The 26263-nt window shown below is 41.3% G+C and overlaps 1 protein-coding gene across 1 annotated transcript in view; it reads left to right on the top strand.

The window, feature by feature from the left end:
• Positions 1–26263, top strand: part of LOC124968977 (vomeronasal type-2 receptor 116-like) — a gene marked incomplete at its 3' end in the record, with an annotated part of 46256 nt that overhangs the window by 15825 nt on the left and 4168 nt on the right. The window contains 5 exon segments of the mRNA XM_047531808.1: positions 6325–6616; positions 7393–8199; positions 9820–10047; positions 12595–12718; positions 15257–16126. Coding sequence (XP_047387764.1) covers positions 6325–6616; positions 7393–8199; positions 9820–10047; positions 12595–12718; positions 15257–16126 — 2321 coding nt within the window.

Consider the following 26263-nt stretch of genomic DNA (forward strand, 5'->3'; position numbering starts at 1 on the left):
CTCACAGCCTTTAAAATTCTGCCTTTATTTTGTATGCTATGTATTTTCAGTATAATGTGCCTTGCTGTGGGTCTGTTGTAGTTTTTTGTATTAGGAGTCCTATAAGTCTCTTGAACTTGATTTTCTATTTCATTCTTCAGAAATAGGAAATTTTCTGATATTATTTCATTGAACAGATTGTTCATTCATTTGGTTTGTTTCTCTAAGCCTTCCTCAATCCCAATAATTCTTAAATTTGGCCTTTTCATGATATCCCATAGTTCTTGGAGATTCTGATCATGATTTCTTACCATCGTCTCTGTTTGGTCAACTTTGTTTTCAAGGTTAAATATTTTTTTTTCAATATCTGAGGTTCTGTCTTCCAGGTGATCTATCCTATTGGTTATGCTTTCTGTGGAGTTCTTAATTTGGTTTATTGTTTCCTTCATTTCAAGGATTTCTGTTTTTTTTTTTTCAATATCTCTAACTCTTTATTGAAATGATCTTTTGCTTCCTGTATTTGCTCTTTTAACTGTCGATTGGTGCAATTATTCAATGCCTGCATTTGCTCTTTCATCTCATCATTCAATGCCTGCATTTGCTCTTTCATCTCATCATTTGCTTCTCTGATCTTTTTAATTATGTACATTCTGAACGCCCTTTCTGTCATTTCTTCTGCCATGCTGTCATTGGATTTTATTGATGTAACATCTAGATTTGTTTGGGGCATTTTCTTCCCTTGTTTTCTCATATTGTTGAGATATCAGTTGACCACTGAGATATTGCAGATTTCCGCTATTGACTTATAATGTCCCTGAAGATTTCTAGTATTACCCCTCTTATCCTTCAGTAGCCTGCAGTCTTGGAGGAAGTTGATAATGCGGTGCTCCACAAGGAAGCTGCCTCTCTAGGGGTGGTGGCCTTCAGGTAGCGTATATTCCCTGCTAGTGGGCAGAGGTGCCTCCACTTGTGCACCAATGGTCATCCAAAGGGGAATGAGGCTGCAGACTCAGACAAGGCCTGTTTGGGCCTGTGCTCTGGTTTTAACATCCTTGTGGGAAAACCTCACCCAGCGGGGAAGACTCACCCAATGGAGAGATCTCGCTGGTCAGTTCCCCTCCTAGAGGTTCCCCTCAATTCACAACTACCACCTGGGCTGTGAAGCCTTCCTCTGCAGTGTTCCCAGGGGCCCAGAACTACCTCCTGGGCCTGGGAGCCTCACCTTTCACAGACGAGTCTCCTTAGGCTGCCCCTCCTCAGAGAAGCTGCTTGCAGTCCTGGAACCTTCGCTCCACCCCTCAGCTTGTCTCTTTGAGGCTCTTCCACCAAGAAGCCACCTACGTCCTGGGACTCTGCTCTGCACCTAATCACCTGGCTATGCGGCCTGTCCTCTGAGCAGCCTCCTGGAGCCCTATACACTCATTCCGAGTCCCAGCGACCCGCCTTATGCCTCTTCCTCCAGGCAACCGCCCGGTGTTCCATGCAGTCGCTCCAAGTCCAAGTGACCTGCTGCACTCCTCCTCCTCCTCTTCTTCCAGGCAGCCGCCCGGAGTTCCAGTGTTGTCACTACGAGTCAAGGCAACTCACTGTGCACCTCCTCCTCCGGTCAGTCACCGGAGCTCTGGTGCAGCCACTCCAAGTCCAAGTGTCCTGTGGTGCTTCTCCTCTTCCTCCAGGCAGCCCCCCCCGGTGTTCAGGAGCAGTTGCTCTGAGTCCAAACAGCTCACTGCGTTCCTCCACCTCTGGGCAGCTGCCCGGAGCCCCAGCAGGTTGCTCTGAGTCCCAGCATTGTGCTGAGCGGCCTCCTCTACAATGCCCCCTTTTGTCCGAATTCACTGCTCCAGCAGGGGGAGGGTGTCTCGTTGGACTACTCTACTTCACAAGTTCCCTGTCTTCTGGTACTACCGCCATGTCCCGGATGCCTCCCCATTGGGAGATACTCACCCGGCAACTTTGTGTTGGTCCCAAGTCTCTCAATATCTCCACTTCTTGAATCCTGAGTCCTGGAGCTACATGGAATGTAGCCGCCCTCTAGTGCACCATCTTGAAAACCCCCATTCTTGTTAACTTCTAAGAATTTTTTTATTTCCCTCTGTTATACATTCATCATATAATAGCGTATTAATTAATTTCCAGGTATTAGAAAATTTCTGTGTTTATTCTTTCATTTATTTCTAATTTCAATCCATTATGGTCTGTTAGAATACAAGGTAGTATCTCTGACTTCTTGTATTTGCTAACAGAAGCTTTGTGGCATAAGATATGGTCTATTTTAGAGAAGGATCCATGTGCTGCTGAGAAGAAAGTGTATTCATTTTTTGTCAGATGGTATATTCTATATATGTTCATTAAGTCTAAATTGTTGATTGTGTTATTGAGATCTATGGTTTCTTCATTCAATTTTTGTTTGGAAGATCTATCCAGTGGTGAGAGAGGTGTGTTAAAATCACCTAGTATTATTGTGTTGTGGTCTATTTGATTTCTGGAATAGAGAAGGATTTTTGACGTACATGGATGAGCCAATGTTCGGGGCATAGATATTTATGATTGTTATGTCTTGCTGATTTATGCTTCCCTTAAGCAGTATGAAATGTCCTTCTTTATCCCTTCTGACTAATTATGGCTTGAAGTCCACATTATCTGAAATGAGGATGGATATTCCAGCTTTTTTGCTGTGTCCATGTGCATGGTATGTTTTTCCCCATCCTTTCACCTTTAGTCTATGGGTATCTCTTTCTATGAGATGAGTCTCTTGCAGGCAGCATATTGTTGGATTTTTCTTTTTAATCCAATCTGCAGTCTATGTGTTTTAATTGATGAGTTCAGGCCATTAACATTCAGGGTTATTACTGTTATATGATTTGTATTTGTAGTCATTTGACTCATTTTTGTTTTTCGACATGATTTGGTTTCTCCTTTATTTGGCTATTCCTTTAGGCTAGTTCCTCCTGTTGCTGATTTGCTTCATTGTTTTTCATCTCTTCCTCATGGAATATTTTGCTGAGAATGTTCTGTAATGCTGACTTTCTATTTTTTTTTTTTTTTTGTAAATTCCTTTAGCTTTTGTTTATCATGGAAGGATTTTATTTTGTCATCAAATCTGAAAGTAAGTTTTGCTGGGCTTAAGATTCTTGTTTGGCATCCATTTTCTTTCAGGTCTTGGTAAATATTTTTCCAGGCACTTCTAGCTTTTAAGGTCTGGATTAAAAAATCTGCTGATATTTTTATTGGTTTCCCCCTGAGTGTAATTTGATTATTTTATCTTGCAGTCTTCAATACTCTGTCTTTATTTTGTATGTTAGGTATTTTCATAATAATATGCCTTGGTGTGAGTCTGTTGTAATTTTTTATATTTGGAGTTCTATAAGCCTCTTGTACCTGGTTTTCCATTTCATTCTTCATATTTGGGAAATTTTCTGATATTATTTTATTGAATAGATTGTTCATTCCTTTGATTTGTTTCTCTAAGCCATCCTCAAACCCAATAATTCTTAAAATGGCCTTTTCATGATATCCCATAATTCTTGTAAATTCTGTTCATGATTTCTTACCATCTTCTCTGTTTGGTCAACTTTGTTTTCAAGATTAAATATGTTTCTTCAATGTCTGAGGTTCTGTCTTCCAGGTGTTCTATCTTATTGGTTATGCTTTCTATGGAGTTTTTAACTTGGTTTATTGTTTTCTTCATTTCAAGGATTTTTTTTTCTTCAGTATCACTACCTTTTTATTGAAATTATCTCTTGCTTCCCGTATTTGCTCTTTTAACTGTTGATTGGTGCATTCATTTAATGCCTGCATTTTCCCTTTCATCTCTTCCTTCATTGCCTGCATTTGCTCTTTCATCTCCTCATTTGCTTCCCTGATTTCTTTTATTATGTACATTCTGAATTCCCTTTCTGACATTTCTTCTTCTGTGCTGCCATTGGGTTTTATTGATAAAGTATCCAGGTTTGTTAGGGACATTTTCTTCCCTTGTTTTCTCATATTGGTCAGATATCAGTGGGACTCTGAGATATAGCAGATTTGCTCTTTGTGTTATAGTGTCCCCGTAGATTTCCAGTATATCACCTCCCAGCCTTCAGTAGCCTGAAGACTTGGAGGAACTTGATAATGCAGTGCTTCTGAGGAAAGCTGCCTCTAGTCCACTACTGGGTCCAGGGCTGTGGGCTGGCTCTGTGCGGTAAAGGTCTTACTGGGCGGTTCTGGACCAGGATATGGCTGTATATCACGCCTGCCACCAGAGGGAGCAGGGCTTCTTGGGGAAGTCCCTGGGTGCCCTGCCCTGGTCCCAGAAGCTGCCTGCGGGCTGGGACCCTGTACTGGTCCGGGCTTGGGTGTTGGCTCTGTGCAGAAAAGCTCTCACTGGGCAGCCTGCTCCAAGAAGCTGGCTGTGAATCAAGCCTGCCACCAGAGGGAGCAGGGCTTCTTGGGGAAGTCCCTGGGTGCCCTGCCCTGGTCCCAGAAGCTGCCTGTGGGCTGGGACTCACTGCTGGTCTGGGGCTTGGGGGTTGGCTCTGTGCAGAAAAGCTCTCACTGGGCAGTCTGCTCCAAGAACCTGGCTGTGAATCAAGCCTGCCGCCAGAGGGAGCAGGGCTGCTTGGGGAAGTCTCTGGCTATCCTGGCCAGGTCCCAGAAGCTGCCCCCGTACCAGTGCCCACTGCTGGGTCTGGGTCTTGGGGGTTGGCTCTGTGCAGAAAAGCTCTCACTGAGTGGCCTGCTCCAAGAAGCTGACTGTGGATCAAGCCTGCCGCTGGAGGAAGCAGGGCTGCTTGGGGAAGTCACTGGCTGCCCTGCCCTGGTCCCAGAATCTGCCTGTGGGCCGGGGCGGCCACAGGGTCTGGGGCTTGGAGCTGGCTCTGCTCAAAGAAGCTGGCTGTGCATTGAACCTGCCGCTGGAGGGAGCAGGGCTGCTTGGGGAATACTCTATCTGCCCTGCCCTGCTCTGGGAAGCTGCCCTTGTCCGGGCCTGCTGCCGAGGCCAAGTTTCACCCAGTGGGAGAGACTCACCCCACAGCTCTATATTATCCCGAGTCTCTCAATGCCTCCCCTTCTTCAATCCTGGGTTCTGGAGTGACAGGAGATGCAGTCACCCTCTAGTCCACCATCTTGGATCCTCCTTTTGTCAATTATTTATAGAAAAAAAATACTTGACCATGTGTTTTAATGACAAAAAATTCCTCATCCTTAAGTAGCAATAATACAGAAAAAATTATTGGAAAGAATGGGAAAACACATTGTAATCATAAAGAAAACATTGTCATTTGGGAACTGGTTAAAAATATTTCACAAATATTCAATTAAAGAGTTCCTACAAAATAGTATGATAAAATAGTTCATAGAAATTCACAGAATTAAACTATAAGCAACCATGGATATGAACTAAAACACCAATAACATAAAATATTTGAATTCATAATTCATTAAATGAAGTTTTTTAATATTTAAATAAGGTTGCAATTTAAGATAGAAGAACTAGATCAATTATAAACAAAGTAAAGGAAAGAAATTCATAAAGATTAAACAAAATATTAATTCTGTTAGAAAGTAAGAAGGCTATAATAAAATTCAACAACCAATATTTTTTGACAATCTACTTGGAGAAAAGCTTCAAATGTTCAAACATAAAAGGAGAAAGGATTCTCTAAAAAGAAAGAAGAAATATTTTGAGTTGAGAATTCAACTTGAAGAGTATAGAAATAAATTGGAAATCAAATATTTGCTTTCAAAGAAAATATAATCGAATAAAACAGTTGTGATAAAATGATGGAGTAGATTTCTGAAAGCATCCACTCAAAATGCCCCATGTGGAAGGGCTGTAGAGGATGCTTCTCTAAAATGTTTGAAGAATTGGCAAGTCAGGGGTTTTTTACCCTATTGGGGACATGTGGAGTCCATAATGTGTATTGTTGTCTTTCTCTAACAAGTCTCAAGATCACGGGTTGGGAAGCCCCACAGACTTTACTAAAGTGTTTACAAAGGGGAGAGTGTGTGACCCTCACTCACGTCCCCAGAAGAGAGCACCTTACTCTCTTGTGCATGCACTGATGCACATCCCAATTATAGGACACTGAAAACCAAATCTGCTCAGTGGGTAGATTATGATCCATGTAAATGACACCTCACCCACTCACAGTTCCCTGCAAGCCCCTCAGTTCACTTCCTGAGAGGGAAGGAATCACTCCAGAATCCTACAGGTGCCAGGGAACCTTCATCACACCAGCTCCATGTGAAAGCGGGAGTCCTTCATAGAGGATTAGAGAGTCTGATCCAGGTCTTGCATAGTGGAGAAGATGACTCAGAAATGCAAGTTTGGATCACCTTCACACCTTGTTCCATTGTGCTTAGCTGGTTTTGGAAGAACTACCAGTATGTGCTGGCTTTCTACTTTGCCATCCAGGAGGTCAACAAGGACTCTCACTTGCTCCCCAAACTGACCTTGGGTTTCCAAGTCTACAATGCCTTTTCCAGTGACCAATTCACCTTGTGGAGCACTCTGCATTGGCTGTCTGGAAAAATGGAGCCTCTTCCTAATTACAACTGCCAGAAACAGACCAAGTCTGCTGCTGTCATTGCAGGAACCACATCAGCATTCTCAGCTGAGATTGGAACCCTTCTGGAGCTCTACAAGATCCCACAGGTAGGTGGGCTGTGAACTCTGCAGACTAATTGGGATCTCCTCAAATGACAGTCCCTCACATTGAATCAAAGGGAAATTCAGCTGCTGGGCTTCCATATCCAATGAGCATAAGACACACCTCAGGAAATTGTATAGGCTGGAAGACACCTCTGTTTATCCCATCCCTTATTCCCACTATTTGAGTTGAAAAGTTCATGAGGGTCTTGCACATTGTCTTTAATGGGAGGTCACATGTCCTTTCCTAAGGGAAATACAGATGAAAATTTTGGTTTTCCCTGTGCTTGGAAGGAGAGAATGGGCAATATCTACAGCACTTTTGGGGATACAACGTGTCTCATCAAAGCTCATGTGTGAGAAAATGTAAGAAATTTTAGAGATTATATTACTGGGTTATAAGAGCCTTAACCTAATCAGTGTATCAATAAGCTGATAGATTAACTGGGTGGTGATGATAGGCAGTAATGGTGGTTTTTTCCACTATACTCTTCTGCCATGATGTCCTGCTTCATTGTGAAGCCAGGATAAGGAGCCACCCTGCCATGTACTAAAACCTCTGAACCCATGAGTGTGCAAAAAAACTTTTCCACCTCCCATTGTTGTTGTCAGGTCTTTTGGTCACAGCAGAGAACAAGCTGACTGAAAGAGAACACTTTCTCTTTTCTGAACAGTAATCCATTCATGATCCCTTTCCTAGAAAATTCGGACATTTCCTATACAAGAGATAAACTCCAATACCAATTGAACTCAGAGTCATGACAATTATCTTTGCTCATTAGGTCACATATGGACCTTTTGATCCCATGCTAAGTGATGAAGACCAGTTTCCATCGCTCTATCAGATGGCCCCCAAGGACAGCTCTCTGGCCCAGGGAATGGTCTCCCTACTGCTGCATTTTGGCTGGACCTGGGTGGCACTCTTCATATCTGATGATTTGAAGGGAGAGCAGTTCCTGAGGGATTTGAAAGCAGAGCTGGTAAAGAACGGTATCTGTGTGGCCTTAACAGAAAAGCTCCCTGACACTAAGACAATGTATGGACCCAGTGACATCACCTTCATGAGTAGGATCAGAGTCTCCTCTGCAAATGTGCACATACTCCACGGTGAAGCAGGGAGCCTCATCACCGTGGACCTTGCAGCAGAATTCTTCTTAACCACAGGGAAGGTGTGGATCATGGCAGCAAAGTGAGATATCGTCACGTCAGAAATGAACCACATGCTGCACTCTTTCCATGGAAGTTTCTCATTCTCGCCTCACAAGGGGGAGATCCCTGGCTTCCAACACTTTCTCAAGACAGTTTACCCTTCCCAGTACCCTGAAGACTTTTACATCCCAAAATTGTGGTTGCACCTTTTTCATTGTTCACCTGCTGGCTCACTATGTGGAAAAATTTATAATTGTCCTGAAAATGCATCCTTCGAGATTGTGTCAGGAGTGATTGACATGTTGACCATGTCTGACTCCAGCTACTTCATCTATAATGCTGTGTATGCACTGGCCCATGTCCTCCATAACATGCTTATTCAGAAATCTGAAATGGGATCTTCAGAAGACACTGATCACCCTAGGCTTCTTCCCTGGCAGGTAAAACTCATCCAGTACCAGGTCATGCACTGGAAACTTACAGCATCTATGATTATTATACTCAAGTGTCCTTTGATCATGTTTTCTCTTAAGATCAACAGAATTAGGAAAAATGGAATACAGATTTTTTTCTTACTGAATGTATTACAGATAATTTTTATATACAGATAATTAGATATATACAAATACTTGTTATCTGTATCAGGAGAAATCAGCTAAAGAAAGCAGTGGCTTCCTACAATTGAATAAAGTATCAAATCAAAATACTTTTGCATGTAAGATAAAGTTATATAAAGCACCCAAGCACAGCCCATGGCAAAACAGGGCAATAATTAATAAAATCTATACATTTCCTTTGTGTGCAAAGAAGCTCAGAGAATATTCACATATTGACCACCTTTGACAGGAGCTCCTCGACCTAAAATAAATATGTAGTGCCCCAAGTCCTCTGGGTGAAAAGAGAAATAGTTTCAACATAGTATACTGAAATGACTCTGGAGAATGAATCAGCTTTAGACATCACTATTCTCCAAAACTGGTAACAAGATTGTGGGCAGGGCCTGTGGTTCTACTCTCCGATGGCATGTCACCAATGATGTATGGCACCTCAGGATATCTCCCTAGGTTGTATGTGGGTTTTTGTTTAATTTCCATCTGGCTGATCTGAATTAAAAACCCATTCATGGAACACATTTATGAGCTCTTCTTTTCATGTACAAGGGACAAAATGTTTAAGAATATTTATCAAGTAAGTCAATTAAATTTCATTTTCATTTCAGATGTGGCTAATACATGCATGTCAAACATTATGTCATGAAGTTTAATTTGCCATCTATTGTGTATTTTTACTAACAATATTTGATATGCCATATTGAGTTCATTTAGATGAAATTCTATAAAAATTTTATTTAACAAGATAAATTCAATGACATAATTGTGGATTATTTAGAATGGTTTGACTCTACATAAAAGAAGACTAAACTATAGTTGTTTAAAGAACAAGGGTTAGTTATCTTGCCCAACACAGAGTTTCAATGTTAGCATACTCTATTAATAATAATTAGAATTTGGAGTTTCAATTTTTCTATTTCAGAGCAAAGGACACAATCTGCAATATAATGAGAGGATGACATTTTCCCAAAAATATCTGAGTCATAGAGAGAAAACAACTCATACATGATGCTTTCTTAACTTTTCTTGAAGTAAAATTGATACATAAAGCAATGCCCATATTTAATGTAAATACACTCATGATTTTTGAGTTATGCATACACTCATGTTACCATTACCAACAACAAATCCATGTCTGTTGCGACCTTTTCAGTGTGCAAGGATTGACTCCTATGAAGCTCTAAAGAGTTTGATTGGTCAGCGTTCCAAGAGGCCATTCCAAGGCCATGCTGGGGACATCTTCCTAGAATTGTTCTGACTGAATTCTTCCACTCCACCATTGTTTTTCCCACTTGAAATCCACGAGGTGGTGGCCACTCAAACAGGGCTGAGTCACTAACAAAGACTCCAGAATGGAGTGTGATGTAAGGCAAGGACTGCTTGCTACATGTGGCTTTCCATCTTTCATTTGAATGTGCTCCTCATGTCCAAATTCTGCCTCTCCCGCAGCTACATCTGTTTTTGAAGAAAATCCAGTTTACAAACAGTGCTGGGGACCACATCTCCCTAGATGAGAAGAGCAGCCGCATGGCCCACTATGATATCCACAATGCTGTGAATTTCCCTGCAGGGCTTGGGCTGCTGGTTAAAGTCGGAGAGTTTGTCTCCAAGAGTCCACTTGGTCAAGGCTTGGTAATCACGGAAGAGATGATAGAATGGCCCATTGGATTCACAGAGGTATGATCCATTTTAGTACTTATACAGTGGAGGGATCTGAATGGAGTCCTGAGGTGAGACTAGATGTGACCCTTTAACTCAGCACTAAAATCACCTTTCCCAAATCAACTTCTAATATGTGGTCTTGCTTTTGCATATTTCAAGATGAAATTGACATGAAGAAAAGTTCACAGAAACCATTATTTTTTGTTTGTGTATGTTAGGTTAAGCAACAATTGAAAGAATGAAATGAACAGAGTTAATGCATGGAGATAAGGAGATAACAATGGAGATGAATAAATACCAAATATGTCCCTTCACACATACTGAAGTCTTTTATTAAATAAGGTCCAGATTTATTCTGCTTTTATGCCCTATGAATATGAGTAAATTATGGACTCACATCTTTGTGGAGACCATTCCCATCCTCCTTTGGCATTTTAGACAATTCAACCTTCAGCATTTCTTCTACTCAGCATCCCTATGAATTGGCAAGATTTTATATCATGTTTTGACATTGGTATATTCCTACAGTGTTCCAGGAGATTTGTGTAACAATCATGATTCCCACCCCATTGCATTGTTAATTGTTAGCAGTGGTGTCCAGTGGCCATTGTGGTGCAGGCCCGTGATCTCAGTAACTTGGGAAGTAGAGGCAGAAGGATCAAAACAAGTTAAAGACCAGTGTGAGCAACTCTTCAAGACCCCACAACAAAATATAAATTAAAAATGACCTAGGAATATAACACCATTTTATTACACTTGCCTAGAATGCACAAGACCCTGGCTTCAATCCCCATTACTGAAAAAATAAAAAAACAAACAAACAAGCACTACATGCCTGGGTTGTGATACTCACAGTAGAAGAAACCCAAGCCATGGTGGGTAATGCCCTCTCACTACTTCTCTCCTGACCTTGCTCTTTTCAGCAGTTACTTTCAACAGTCTGCCTGCTTTGCTATATTGGTTCATTTTTATCATACATAATTGTTGGGAGAAATCCTACTTCATGACTGGCAGCAGTGAAAGTTTCATATGTGTAAACTGGTAGGAAGGAGTATTCGGCTCCAGCTACCTAGGCAAGTACACAACTGCCCCAAATTGACTCAGTGTTACCAAGGGAGTCCATATAGGAACCTGGTGCTCTGATCCCATGTGGCGCATTGTGATTGGGCAAGAAACCTATAAAATGTATAGCTGTTCCTGCAATAAACGAGCTTGTAAGCTGCTCGCCACAAGCCTGCTTCCACCCATCTCCTGGAGTCTGGTTCTTGACTCCGAGGCCTTACCCTGCCTATGAACTTGCTCAAAACAAGGGAAACTACACATAATACTGGACTTCATGATGCCATCTTCATCCATGCCCATAACATAATTCATCAGAATCATTCCCCAGTGCTTCCCTTTCCCCTACATCTCCCACCTCCTTCTTTCTTCCTCCACTCTATGATTTCCATTCTGTTGTCATAATTATTTCTTATTATTTTAATTAATGCATTCTAATTCCACAAGAACACTGGGTTCATTGTGGTATATTTATACATGGACAGAGTCGACTTGGACAGAATTCATTCCCAGTGCATCTTCCTGAAGATCAGTGCTGTTGAGACGGTGTCCACCTGAGATTTCCCAGTACATTCCATGCCCACTGCCCCCCTCCCTGTCCATCCCCTTTCTCTTCCCTATAGTTCACCCTTCTGCTTTTGTGAGATCCTTTTTTATTCTCTCTCTCTTTCCCCTTATCACACATGAAAGGAAACTTTCAACCCTTGATTTCTTGACTCTGGCTTATTTCCTTTAGCATGATGTTCTCCACTTCTATCCATTTACCAACAAATGACATAATTTCATTCAACATTGTGACTGAGTAAAACTCCATCATGTACATCTACCACATTTATCTTTGTGTCTGTTAATGTTCACCAGGGCTGCTTCCATAATGAACTATTGTAAATTGTGGTGCTACAACCATTCAATTCAGTAGACTTTTTCATAAATACTGAGGGGTGGAGTAGGTGGGTCCTATTACTGGGTTTTGAGGAATCTCTGCCCTAACATCCACAGTAGTAGCACTAATTGTCAATTTCCCCAACAATACACACATATACTTTTTCCTCCACATGAATTCCAGTAATTAATTTATGTGTGTTCTTGATGGTTGGCAGTCTAACTGAAGTGAGAAGAAATCTCAGTATCGTTTTGATTTTCAAGAATGAAGGTGTGGTACAAATATTATCAGGCATAGAAACTCTTGGAATCATCGCCACATAGAAGCTTGCATCCCAGAGCTGTGCAGGAGGAGGTTAAACACAAAGAGAGAAAAGTCTGGGGTGTGACTGGTGATGCAGGAAAAAAACGACCAGGAACCTTAGGAATATTTGGCATAACAAAGTCAAGATAGCACATGTAATCAGATCAAGAAGGGGAGGCCCCATCGTGGTGGGAGCTGGAGGAGGATGTGCTGAGGACTACCTACCCATACCGGGATCTTTTTGGAGGGACATGGACATCCTCATAAAGCTGCTGACAATGTGCAGAATCAAGACTATTGCTTCTCTTTCCCCTCAGACTCCTCGATCTGTGTGCAGCCAGAGCTGTGGTTCAGGATTCTGGAAAGTCCCCCAGGAAGGAAGGCCTGTCTGCTGCTTTGCTTGTGTGTTTTGCCCAGAGGGACACATTTCCAACCACACAGGTAGATGTAGAAGGAGCCTATGGTCACTCAGCCTCCTGACCAGTCCTGGGGAGAGGAAACCAAGGCTGTGGGCCTCACCCTGGACAATGAAGCACCCTGCTCTCCATCCTCCCCTCGTCACTGACACTCTTCCCATTTTAGCATCACTGCTGCTACCCCATTAGGTGACAGCTCTTGTCAGCACTGCTCTTCCTGTTAGACACCCCTGCAGAGCTGACCCCAGAGGCCCCTGACCTTGACAGTCAGTGCTGGTGAGATGGTGTCCACCTGAGATTTCTCAGGGCACCAGGCAGAGTCTGCCCATGCATGGAAGAGGTCGAACACCCAGAGCTCCCTGGGGGTGCACTGAGGTCTTCAACCCAACACTTTTGCCACCAAATGTTAAGTATATACAGTTTCATGAAAATATTCTATTCTATTTTGTGCCATGTCATGAATTTTGTGCTGAGTACACATACTAGTTATGATATAGCTATAATGTCAGATAATCTGACAGTACAAGAAAGTAAGAAGTGAAAATATAAAGTCACATCATCCTAACAAGACACAAACTGGTATATGTAATGATAAATTCTGTACGCATTACCAATTTCAGGAATTTATGTCAAAATTAAATATGTCATGGAAAACAGAAAATGTAGATAGACTTACTTTAAAATATTTCCATTTTTCAAGATATCAATAATATGTATTATAATGACTTGAACCCCTCCAACTTGTTCAATTGCAATCACCTTGGCAATGGGATCATTGATTTTAACCACTTAGCAGAATCAATAGATGTCTTCAGATAAAAGTAAGCTAACTAAATCTCACTTTGTATTTTTCTATTTGAGATGCCAAATGAGTATGTAAAGTAAGAAAGAGACCTAAAGGCATGAAGGCTCCATATCCATAATGCAACTCGTACACACTTGTGTGTGCCACGCATGCTTCTGAGGTAGATGCCATGAACCCTGTTCACTGTGACAAGGAACAAAAGTCTCAAGGAATGTGAAGAATAGTCACTATCAATTATTAGTCTGGAATTCGAAATTGTTGCATGAGTATTGCTTATAAAACCTAAAGAAGACCGTTAAGACAGGAACAGGGAAATTGGTGGCTGGTTCCACACATGAAAGAAAATTGAAGCACAGACGGGGCCATTAATGAACCCATGGCAGAGGCTGCATCCCTGCTGGGAGAGCAGGTGTGAGCCATGGCAGAGGGAGCACAGGGCTCCCGGTTAGGATGCCACACACACCACCCCTCAAGTAGGGTACCCAGTCACACCGTCTGCTTTAAATGAATGGAAAGGCTTAAAGAAATGCCCTGTTCTTCAGTAACTGCATTACCATATCAATTAATATAAAAACAATCACATAGCAGCAATATATTTTCATTCAAAATTCCAATATTTCCATCAATCTCTTTTCAGTTTTTTTTTTAACACATGCAAAGACTTTTTAAAGTCTCATAGATACATACAGGCTACTTACTTTACACCTTTGGTCTCAGAAAAAACAGGAAAATAACCAAGGGAGGAGTCTATTTCAAGCATGTGTGTACTACTAATCACAGTTGGTATCTGATGAAAGGGAATAGCATATGATGGGTAAATAAATGAATATCAAAGGTCAAATAAGTATCAACTTTTAAAATTCTGTGATTTTCCAAAGTCAATTTAGAAACATTCCAGGTTAAGCTTTTCCTTTCTCCAATCATGTTTCCTCTTGCACTGTTCATTATACCACTGGAAGATTTTAATTTTTCCTGTGGGAGTTCCACAAGAATGAATTAAACCCTAAGTGGGCAAGGCCTACTGCTACACATTGCACATGCTGCTTCACTACCAAGTCACGGGTTTGCCTGAATCCTTTCCTTGATTCTCCTCTGAACTACAAGTAACTGGTCACTTCAATCACAACTGTCACACTCACAAGGCTTTGGTAGCAAATCATATTTGAAAAGTGGTTTCTAGGAAACCAAGTAAAAGGGAATCTCATCCACACTGAGCATCAGGGGACTCAGCACACACACTCCTAAACCTGAAAGGATTCCAGGGAAGGAGGGAGAAGTGAGAAAATTGAACAAAAATATTCACAGAAAAGGATGATTTCCAAAAAGAAAATTTATAAAAAGTACCACAAGAAATTATGGTAGTCAAGGAGGTAGGATGCACCAGAAAGGTTTCCTCATTCACCTCTCTTTCTGGGTGTGACTAGGAGCTCATCGTTGGGTGAATAGTAAAGAGAAGCATGGCAAAACAGGGTTCAAAAGGAGGAAGACTCCGGGCAGGGATAGAAAGGGTGGAAGAACCCAGGTCTTGAGGACTACACCCAGTCTCTGGTTGAGGTGCTGCAGACCACAACTTCAGAGGGTCCCTTCATAGTGTGTTTGGTCTGCGTTGAGTACATTCTCCCAGAGTCAGAAATGGAGGAACTTCTCCATCAAGCAGCATGTACTCACAGTGATATTGCAAAAATAACCATTTCCTTTAATAACTTAAATGTGAGGAATTTGTGAAAAAGAAATATTGAAACTTTGCCTTTTCCACAGGTACAGGGCAGTGTGTCCCATGCCCCACACATGAGTACCCTAACAGTGAGAGGACTCGCTGCCTCCCCAAGATGGTGACCTTCCTGGCTTATCAAGATCCCCTGGGCATGGCGCTGGCCTACACGGCTCTCTGCCTCTCTGTACTCACAGCTGCTGTTCTTGGGGTCTTCGTGAGGCACCAACACACTCCCATAGTCAAGGCCAACAACCGGACTCTCAGCTACATCCTGCTCATCTCCCTCACATTCTGTTTCCTCTGCTCCCTCCTCTTCATTGGCCGTCCCAACACAGCCACCTGCACCCTCCAGCCAATAGCATTTGGACTGGTATTCACTGTTGCAGTTTCCACTGTCTTGGCCAAAACTCTCACTGTGATCCTGGCTTTCAAGGTCACTGCCCCAGGGAGAAGGATGAGGCGGTTGCTGGTGTCAGGGGCACCTAACTTCATCATTCCCAGCTGCTCCCTGATCCAGCTGACTCTCTGTGGAGTCTGGCTGGGCACCTCTCCTCCCTTTGTGGACTCAGACGCACACTCTGATCATGGCCACATCATCATCATCTGCAACAAGGGCTCGGTCACTGCCTTCTATTGTGGCCTGGGATACCTGGGCTCCCTGGCTCTGGGGACCTTCACGGTGGCCTTCCTGGCCAGGAACCTACCTGACACCTTCAATGAAGCCAAGTTCCTGACCTTCAGCATGCTGCTGTTCTGCAGTGTCTGGCTCACCTTCCTCCCTGTGCCCCACAGTACCAAGGGCAAGGTCATGGTGGCCGTGGAGGTCTTCTTCATCCTGGCCTCCAGTGCTGGGCTCCTGGCCTGCATCTTTGCCCCCAGGTGCTACATTATTCTCATAAGTCCTGAGGAGAACTGTCTGAAAGATTTGAAAGGCAGAAGTTCTCTGCGCAACAGGCATTCTGACAGATAGCTGGTGCATCTCTATTACATTTTAACAGTTCCAAGAAAGCACTGTCAAATGAAGTAATTTTGCATTCTGATCTTATGAAGTAGCTAGAGCCACTTAACTTTTTCATGAACAGGAGCTGCCTTGTTTTCAAAATGAGTGATGCATGAAAGTAACCACCAGCAGCCATTTAGGCTCCTGAACAGAATGCTATCACAATGTAGCAGCTCTTCCTGAGAACGTTTCCTTAGAATTATTTGCTGTATTTCATGTATTTATTGGCCAACTTTAAAGATTAATATTTAGATAAAATATTTAATATTTAATGCTGATATCTGTTTCCTTCTCACTTCTTTTGTCATATATGTGTATATATATATTAATGTAAGTTCTGTAATGTATTCACTTTTTTATGAATCCATTTTTCCGTCAGTGAAAATCTTCTACACCTATAAATTGGAAAAACTTTTCTTTTCCATTTTTAATGTTTTTATTGGTGCACTATAGCTACACCTAATTTTTGTTCTCATTCTGACAAAATCTTACATGTATGGAATATAATTTGCTTCAGTTCAGTCCCCAGTATTTCCTGTTCCTTCCCCATCATCTCCTCATTTCCCTACCTCTATTCTAGTCTGCTTTCTTTACATCTATGGATTTTTTTTTGTTTTGAATATTTTTTTATTGTTTTTTTTTCCTTTTTTTATTGTAAACAAATGGGATACATATTGTTTTTCTGTTTGTACATGGCGTAAAGGCATACCATTTGTGTAATCATAAATTTACATAGGGTAAGGTTGTTTGATTCATTCTGTTATCCCTCAATTGATGAATGGATAAAGAAACTGTGGTATATATATACAATGGAATATTACTCAGCCATAAAGAATGATAAAATTATGGCATTTGCAGGCAAATGGATGAAATTGGAGAATATCATGCTGAGTGAGATAAGCCAATCTCAGAAAGTCAAAGGACGAATGATATCGCTAATAAGTGGATGATGACACATAATGGGGGGTGGGAGGGGTTAGTGTTAGTGTTAGAGTTAGGGTTAGGGAGGGGGCAAGAATGGAGGAAGGGTAAAAGTTAATGTCTCTATTTACACCTAATAGGGTATATAGAAGTGAAATATTGCACAAAAAGGATGATTATCCAATTCCCAGGTTAAGAATCAGGAATAGGCAACACAGTTCCACTTAAGGCATTAGGATCATGTAAGATAAGGGACACAATCCTGAGGTCAGGTGTTGAAGGTCTTTAATGCCAAACTAGAAGTGAACACATGGGCTTCAACTGGAAGCGAATCCAACATACATCAAAATGTGATGTTGTACATGGTAAATGGATGCAAAGTAAAAATGCAAAACCAAAAGAGTGGTATGAGACAAACTAACAAGAACCTGCACATCAAAGTAAGCAATTAACAGTGAAGAGACCACCTGCAGAAAGGGAGAAAATATTCACCAATGTTCATCTGACAAGGAATTGATATCCACGATACACAAGAAACTAAAAGAACTGAGCTGCCAAAATACTAATAATCTGACTAACATGGGTAAGTGGTCTGAAAGACATTTCTCAAAATAAGATATAGAAAGGGACAATGAGAATATGAAAAAGTGATCAATATTCTTAATTTTCAGGGAAACAAATATGAAATCCACAATGAGATATCACATTGATATCAAGGCTGCAGTTTAAATAACCATTAACAAAAAGGCAAGAATTAAGCAACATTGATGAAGGCAAAGAGGACCCTGTCCCTGGTTGGTGGGAATGTATGTTAGTACAGCCGTTATGGAAAACACAATGTGGGTTCCCCCAGTGAGTAGAATAGAAATACCACAGGATCCATCCATCCCACTACCAGGCATTTAACCAAAGGTAATGAACCAGTGTCTCAAAGAGACACCTGCACTCCAATGTTGATTGAAAACTATCCTCCGAGTCAAGACAGGAATCAAGTGAGGTACCCAGGGACACAAAAATAGATAAAGAGAATGTGGTAGATACACTGGAATATTATTTAGCCATAAAAAAGAAAAAAAGTGAGTCATTTGTGGTATCATGAATGACACTGGGTGACATTGTACTCAGTGAAATAAGTCAGGAACAGAAAGACAAACAACACATGTTCATGGGAGGAAGCTAAAAATGCTGATTTCTGAGAAGTACAGAGTGACACAGTGGTCAGTAGAGTCTGGAAGTTGGGAAAAAGGGAGAGAGGAAGTTGGGTATTGAGTACCAAAATCTACTTAGATTGGCAGACTCGGAACCAGTGGTCCACGGTCCAGCAGGCAACTGCAGCTTACAACACTGTGCATATGTCACAGAGAACTAGAGAAGGGGAGGGGAAAGGTTCCCAGCACAAATGCATGAGGAGTGACTAAGGATATGGAAATGCTGACCATTCTGGTTGTATGCATATGTCAAATTATCACACTGAACCACATAATCATACACAATAATACTTTTGACAAAAAACTAAAAAAGTTTAAATTAAAAAAATGAAAGGAGAAATTAAAGAAAAGCAACCTGAAACTAAGAAGAGCTCTAGATATGAAAGATTATCTTCCATTAAATCTTTGCTTTTGGATTCTCTTTTGTTGTTTTTTCCTTTAGTAACTTCTTTTAGTGCTTGAAGCCACTCAACATAACTTCTGTTTTTCTCATTTTTCTCAAGTTTTTCATGTCTTTCTCACTCTTTGATATGTTCTTGGAAAATTCCTTCCTATTCTCTCCAATTTGCTATTTCTCTAATTCCAGTGTTCAGTCCCAAACCTGATATTTTTTCTATGTAATTTTATCCTTTATTTTAATTTGTACACCTTTTGATTTCAATCTTTTAAAGTACAAACTGGTAATTTTACTCCATTTGAGTTAGGTTTGCTTTCTCTTAACACATTTTATTCTCATAATGTATTTCCTATACTTTTTAAAAAATAATTTGAATATGACTGTCTGGGTGTGGTGGTACATGTTTATAATCCAAGCAGCTTGGGAGGCTGAGGCAAGGGGATCAGAAGTTCTAGGCCAGTCTCTGCAAGTTAGTGAGAAGCTGTCTCAAAATAAAAAATAAAGCTGGCTGCAGATGTGGGTCGGAGGTTGAGTGCCTCTGCATTCAATCTGTTACCAAAATATAACAATAATAATTCACATATGTATATAAACATTTATTCACACACATATTTATTATGTATATACATTATGTATATTCATTATATATATGAAATTATATAAATGTGTGTATATATATATATATATTATATCATGTAAATCAATTTAGAGATTGCCTGCCTTGTTTTGTTTTCTTGCTGAGTAATGTTCTCTCTCAACTGTCAGTTGCTGACCTTTCCTTTTGGTTAGCTTTCCACATGTGAATGTCAATCATTTTCCTTTTCTTTTCTCACTTGGGCTCTGGGAGTTGAACCGAGGACTTTGCACATGCCAGGAACTTGCTCACTGAGCTACATCTCTGGTCCTGTGCACTGGAATTCCAGTTGGCTGCCGTGAGTGAACACTTTTCTCCCTTTCTACTGGACTTGACTTCCTATCTAGTAGATCGGGCTTGCATTCATTTTTCCAGTCTCCAAAAACCTTGACCCCAGGACTAGGACTCGGGTAATTGTTGTACGAAATAGTTTTTCAAATGGCAAATCACGTGTGTACCTCATGACAATTTGAGGGACCTACTGTTGTGGGAAGCAGGCCAATCAGGAAGCAGAAGCAATGGAGGATGGAAAACTCAAACTTAATTTTCATGCTGGCAGGTCCAAAGCGGAGGGGACTCCAAATCCTGTGCCCGCCCTCCCAGTTTCTCACAACAGTTACAGGCTATCTGGTGCCACAAAATTTCTAGTGTACCTGACAAAGTCCTGTGCAAGGTTTCCAGTGGGAAAAGTGAGATAAGGGGAGGAACTAGCTCTTCTCACGGTCTCCATAATATCTAGCCTTGTGTCCAAGGCCAGGAATAGGGGCATCTGCACTTCAAAGTGGAGAAATCAGACTCCCAGGGATCGTGATGTACAATCCAAGAGGTAGAGGCCTATGGTTCATTAGGTGTCCTTGTCATGGGATGACAGATCTGACTCCATGAGAATGTTATGGGCCAGACTCTAAGGGAAGTGACTAAACAGACTCCATTTTGCTCTGAGGTTCCATGTTATGTAGGAAATAAGCTTCTCCCATGGGAACACCCCACCTCTGTGCCCATCATCAGTTACTTGGTGTGACATGTTTAGTAATATACAATGGCAACTCCTCTGTAGTAAAGAATTGCTCTCTTTTGATTCCTATTGCTCCTAAACAATGTACCATGTGAACAGTGATTGTGCAGATGTTAGTAAGCATTCTTTAGTTTGTACCTAGGTAAGGGTCATTCTGACCCACTTCCCCCTCTGTCTATGATCTCATGATGTTAATGTGTAATTTTGAATCATAGCAATGGTCACTTCTGATTGATGTGATTTTTGGTATAAGAACCCCTACAACCCTGTGGTCGGGGCTGTTCTCCCAACAGCCATTTTTTGGGGCATTGTGTGAGACAGTCAGTCAGCCAGCTTAAATAAAGACTCTCAAATTTGGACTTCTCAGTGGTGATCAGTCTGTTCTTATTTTGCGCCCCATGACATTTGGAGGCCCCAGCAATATCCTCGCTGCCTGGTGGGTAACCACTGCTCACCACTGACCTGGGGAGACCCCAACATTGCTCCTAGGGGAAGGCCTCTGAGAGAGGTTCCTCAGCTCCAGGCTGCAGGGTCTATGGAGCTCCGCCCCAGGACTGAACTAAATTCCTTGAGAGAATCTCCTGTTTGTGCACCCCTGGGGTACCAGTAAGTCTGTTTCTGGTGGATCCACATCTGGGGACTCTGAGGAAGGCTGGACACAGCAGTACTTCCCCAGTCAAGGACTGGCAAGATGTTGCTCAGTCCCTCTGGTCAGGAATCTGGAGTGGCCACTTGTCTGTGTCTTTGGTGATTTACCTGCAAATGCCATAACTGTATTCTTATTTATGACTGAGTAATAGCCTATTGTCTATATATACCACACTTTATTTATCCATTCATGTAGGGCATCTAGTTGGGTACCACAATATAGATATTATAAATTGAGCTCCTATAAACACCGACGTGGCTACATCACTGTAGTATGCTGATTTTAAGTTCTTTGGGGATAAACTGAGGAGTGGGATGACTGGGTCAAATGGTGGGTCCATTCTAAGTTTTCTGAGAAATCTCCACACTGCTTTCCAGAGTGGCTACACCAATCTGCATTCCCAGCAATGTATGAGTGGACCTTTTCCCCACATCCACACCAACACCTATTATTGCTTGTGTTTTTGTTAATAGCCATCCTAATTAGAGTGAGATGAAATCTTTGGGAGGGTTTGAATTACATTTCACTAATTGCTAGAGATGTTGAACATTTTTTTATATATTTCTTGATCAATTGTATATCTTCTTCTGTGAAGTGACTGTTCAGTTCCTTAGTCCACTTATTGATTGGGTTCTTTGTATTTTTGGTGTTAAATTTAGATTAGTGCTCTATCTGAAGTGCATGTGGTAAATATTTTCTCCCACTCTGTAGGCTTTCTCTTCATATTGATTTTTTTCATTGCTGAGAAAGAGCCTTTTAGTCTGAGTCTACCCCATTTATTGATTCTTGCTTTTATTTCTTGTGTTTGTTAGTCTTGTTAAGAGAATCTGGTCCTAAACCGACATATGGAAGACATGAGCCTATTTATTCTATTTGGTGTAGGGTCTCTGGTCTAATTCCTAGGTCCTTGATCCATTTTGAGTTGAGTTTTGTGCAGGGTAAGAGATAGGAGTTTAATTTTATTTTGCTGCATGTGAACCTCCATTGTATGTTTTTGGCACCTTTGTCTAGTGTGAGATAACCGTATTTATGTGGGTCTATCTCTGTCTTATATTCTCTACCAGTGGTCTACCTGTCTATTTTAGTGTCAGTACCATGCAATTTAATAGATGCAACCTATTTAATTCTTTTTTAAAAATCATTTTTGTTGTAAAGAAAATGGGAAACATCTTGTTTCTCTGTTTGTACATGAAGTAGAGGCATACCATTTGTATAATCATACATTTACCTGGGGTAATAGTTTTTGATTCATTCTGTTATTTTTTTTCTCCTGGCCCATCATTCCCACCCCTCTTATCCCTCTATAGAGTCCCTTTATTTCTACTACTAGTCTTCTTGTTCTCACAAAACAAAATTTAAAAGATAACACATTTAAAATCATAAAATATATAGAAACAAGCTTAATGAATATTTGGAAGAACTGAGAAAAATGGAAGAAGACTGAAATGGAAGAATAAGGTTCATTCCTGGGTCAAAAGACAAGAAAGTGTCAGGACTGTCAGAACTGGTCTGTGGTGCCAAGGAGTACCCGCAAATTTTGCATGTTCTGGAGTGGACACTGTAGCTTTTGGGAGGACTTACTTCCCCTGAAAGTACATGCTGTCCTCTCTAAATACTGGTGACTTGGCAATTTATTTGCTTCTATTGGTTTAAACTTACTGAGAGGACCAATTAAGAGAGACAGGCAGGTGTTTTTTGTCCTCCCCAAATCCATATGTTGAAAATTAGCCCCTCAACTGATGGTATGAGGAGGTAGAGTTCTGGTGGTGACAGATTCATGAGGGCTCCACCTTCATTAATAAGATTAATGCTATCAGAAACAAGACTTGGGCGGTTGCACCTACATCCAGGTGGAAACATAACAAGAGCCACCTTCCCTGCAGCAGAGAGAGTCTTTACCAGACCATGCACATGCAGCTCTTCCAGCCTGGACTTCCTTGGTTCCAGAACTGTGGATGGTAAATGTATGCTTTTTTGAACGTGAGCCCAAGGTTATTTCTTTATTGCACCCTGAATGGACTAAGATTGTGGGTATTTTGGAGTTGTTAGATAAGAAAGGTGTTATCATGAATATTCAAGAGAAGTGAAAAAAGAAATAGCCATGTTTTCTTAACTATAAAGAAGATAGTGAGTTTTGATTAAGAATCATACATTACACAGCATATTTTGATTCCTAGATCAAGAAGGAAGGACAGGTTGGCTAAGCTTGCCCCATGCCCTCCTTGAGGGGCCCTGGGAGGAAGAAAGAGTTACTGACCCAGGAATTATGACATTCTGCATTTCTCAGCAGACATGCACCACTGTGTGAAGTGTCCTGATCACCAATACACCAACACTGAGCGAACCACCTGTCTCCAAAAGCATGTGACTTTTCTGGCCTATGAGGATCCTCTGTGGAAGACTCTGGCCTGCACAGCTCTCTGCCTCTCTGCACTCACAGCTGCTGTTCTTGGGGTCTTTGTGAAGCACTAAAAAGTAACATAGTCAAGGCCAACAACCGGGCTCTCAGCTACATCCTGCTCATCTCCCTCACCTTCTGTATCCTCTGCTCCTTGCTCTTCATTGGCCATAACAACACAGCCACCTGCACCCTACAGCAAATAACATTTGGACTGGTGTTCACTGTGGCAATTTCCACTGTCTTCATCAAAACTCTCACTGTGATCCTGACCTTAAAGTTTACTGCCCCAGGGAGAAGGATGAGGCAGTTGCTGGTGTCAGGGACACCTAACTACATCATTCCCAGCTGCTCCCTGATCCAGCTGACTCTCTGTGGAGTCTGGCTGGGCACCTCTCCTCCCTTTGTGGACTCAGACACACACTCTGAACATGGCCACATCATCATCATCACCTGCAACAAGGGCTCGGTCACTGCCTTCTACTGTGGTCTGGGATACCTGGGCTCCCTGGCTCTGGGGACCTTCACGGTGGCCTTCCTGGCCAGGAACCTGCCTGACACCTTCAATGAAGCCAAGTTCCTGACCTTCAGCATGCTGCTGTTCTGCAGTGTCTGGCTCACCTTCCTCCCTGTGCCCCACAGCACCAAGGGCAAGGTCATGGTGGCCGTGGAGGTCTTCTCCATTCTGGCCTCCAGTGCTGGGCTCATGGGCTGCATCTTTGCCCCAATGTGCTATATAATTCTCAAGAAAACTGATAAGATCTGTTTGAAAAGGGTCAGGGATTAACTACAATCATGGGAATATACCCATTCAGAAATTTACTTCATGTGTGTCTATTATCATTTGTGGTTTTGAGCAAGTATGGAAAACCCCACCCTGATTTTGCCTTCTCATTCTGTGAAGTAACTGAGGTCATTTATCCTCCTTATCAACAAGATCCACCTCCCTGTTGAAAGGACTAAAGCATAAAAATAACCATAACCAGCTAGAGCTCACAGGTGAATGCTCTCTCAGTGCAACAGCTATCCCTGAATGTTTAAGTAGAATTAATTTATGCCTTCTAGGTGCTAACTGCCTAACACTATAAGATTCATAGTTAATAAAATGTTTAATTTTAAATGTGGATTGTTTCCTTCTCACATCCTTGGTGTCAGGTATACATTAATGTGATCTTTATAATATACTTTGTATTATTCCATATGCTTAATCAGTCATATTAAATGAGTTTATATGTGAATAATACACCATCCAAAAAATTCTTAACAAAACATCCTTGTCAAACAATTTTGAAATGCTGTCTTGGTCATGCACTAAGTTCAAATACAAATGGACATACTTCTAAGAACATGTGTTCTTCCATTGAATTACTGACTCATGTTATTGAATTTGCTTTATATTTTCTTGTGACAAAACCAGACTGGGTCTGGTATTTCCAGGGAACTGATTCTTATCTACTGAGATGAAAATGATATTTAAAAAACTAACTCTTTTGAAATCTACAAATAGATGACATTTGGCACATTTGCAAAGTGGTGTAACCACCCTATCTAGTCCCCAGACATTTAGTCACATAAAGCCAAGCTCCTTGTGCATTTAACACTGATTCCCAAGACCTATTTTCCCCTGCTTGTGCTGCTGCCAATCAGCATTCTATTTCTCTGGGTCTAATTATTCTGGGTATTTGGCATAAATAAATTTATATACCAAACAACTTATCGTTTCTCATTTTTTCATTTAGCATAATTGCCCAATTAATGTATATTGTAGCAGACATTTTACATTTCTTCATTATCCTCCTCCTCCTCCTCCTCCTCCTTCTCCTCCTTCTGCTTCTTCATCTTCTTCCCCTTCTCCTTCCCCCACCCCTTCTCTATCCCCTTATCCCCCTCCCTCTTTTTCTCTCCCTATCCCTCTCCCTCCCCCTCTCTTTCTCCTCCTCTTCAGTACTGAGGATTTGAACCCAGGACCTGGGATATGGGAAGCAAAGGACTTACCACTAAGCTACAGTCAAATCACTCTTTTGGTCTTTTCATGTCATAGAATTTTAAGTGCTTAATATTTCAACTCTAAAAGACATCAAAATGGGGATTGTACCCAATGAAATATTGGCAGAAAAAGTAATAAACAAATAAAATTTACTGGAAAGGAAGAAATAAAACTGGTTGTTTCTGATTGGAAGAATAAAGAGGTCACAGTTTATAAAGGTTTAGTTTACTGAGGTGAATAGATTTTTGGCATTATGTGAGAAAAGGAACATGTTCTCATGCATATGCTGAATATATATGGCGTAGAAATAAGAAGCTTTCTTAATGGAACCCTGTGGCAGGTGGGCAGTATTAATAGGAAATCATTCCTTCTAAGGCATTCTTTTATGTTGTGTCTCCAGCAATAGAGAAGGACAGTATGGCTGAACTTGTCCAATTCTCTTCTGTAGAGAAGTATTAAGCCATTTCAATTATTTTAGTAGTGAGAATCATTTTGTCTCAGTCACTCCACAGAGCAAGCAGATAACTTCATGTAAAAATAAGCTCACTGTTCCTTTCTTGTGACAGATTTGCAACACACAATAAATGTGTGATAAAGAAGTAAAGGGGAAAAGGACTTGGGACCCACAATGCAACATGCATATACTTGTGTGTGCCAACCATGTCCCTTGATCAGAACCAGGAGCTCCCATTAATTCTATGAAAAGGAACAAGTATCTTAAAAGAAATGTGAGGAAAATCACTGTATATTATTCCAGAATCTCCTGCTGTCACATGAGTATTGACTGTAAAATCTAAATAAGATGCTTAGGAAGTTTACCCATTCTGGTGCCAATTTCTATA

This window comes from Sciurus carolinensis, chromosome 17, assembly GCF_902686445.1.
Source record: "Sciurus carolinensis chromosome 17, mSciCar1.2, whole genome shotgun sequence".
Taxonomy (NCBI): domain Eukaryota; kingdom Metazoa; phylum Chordata; class Mammalia; order Rodentia; family Sciuridae; genus Sciurus; species Sciurus carolinensis.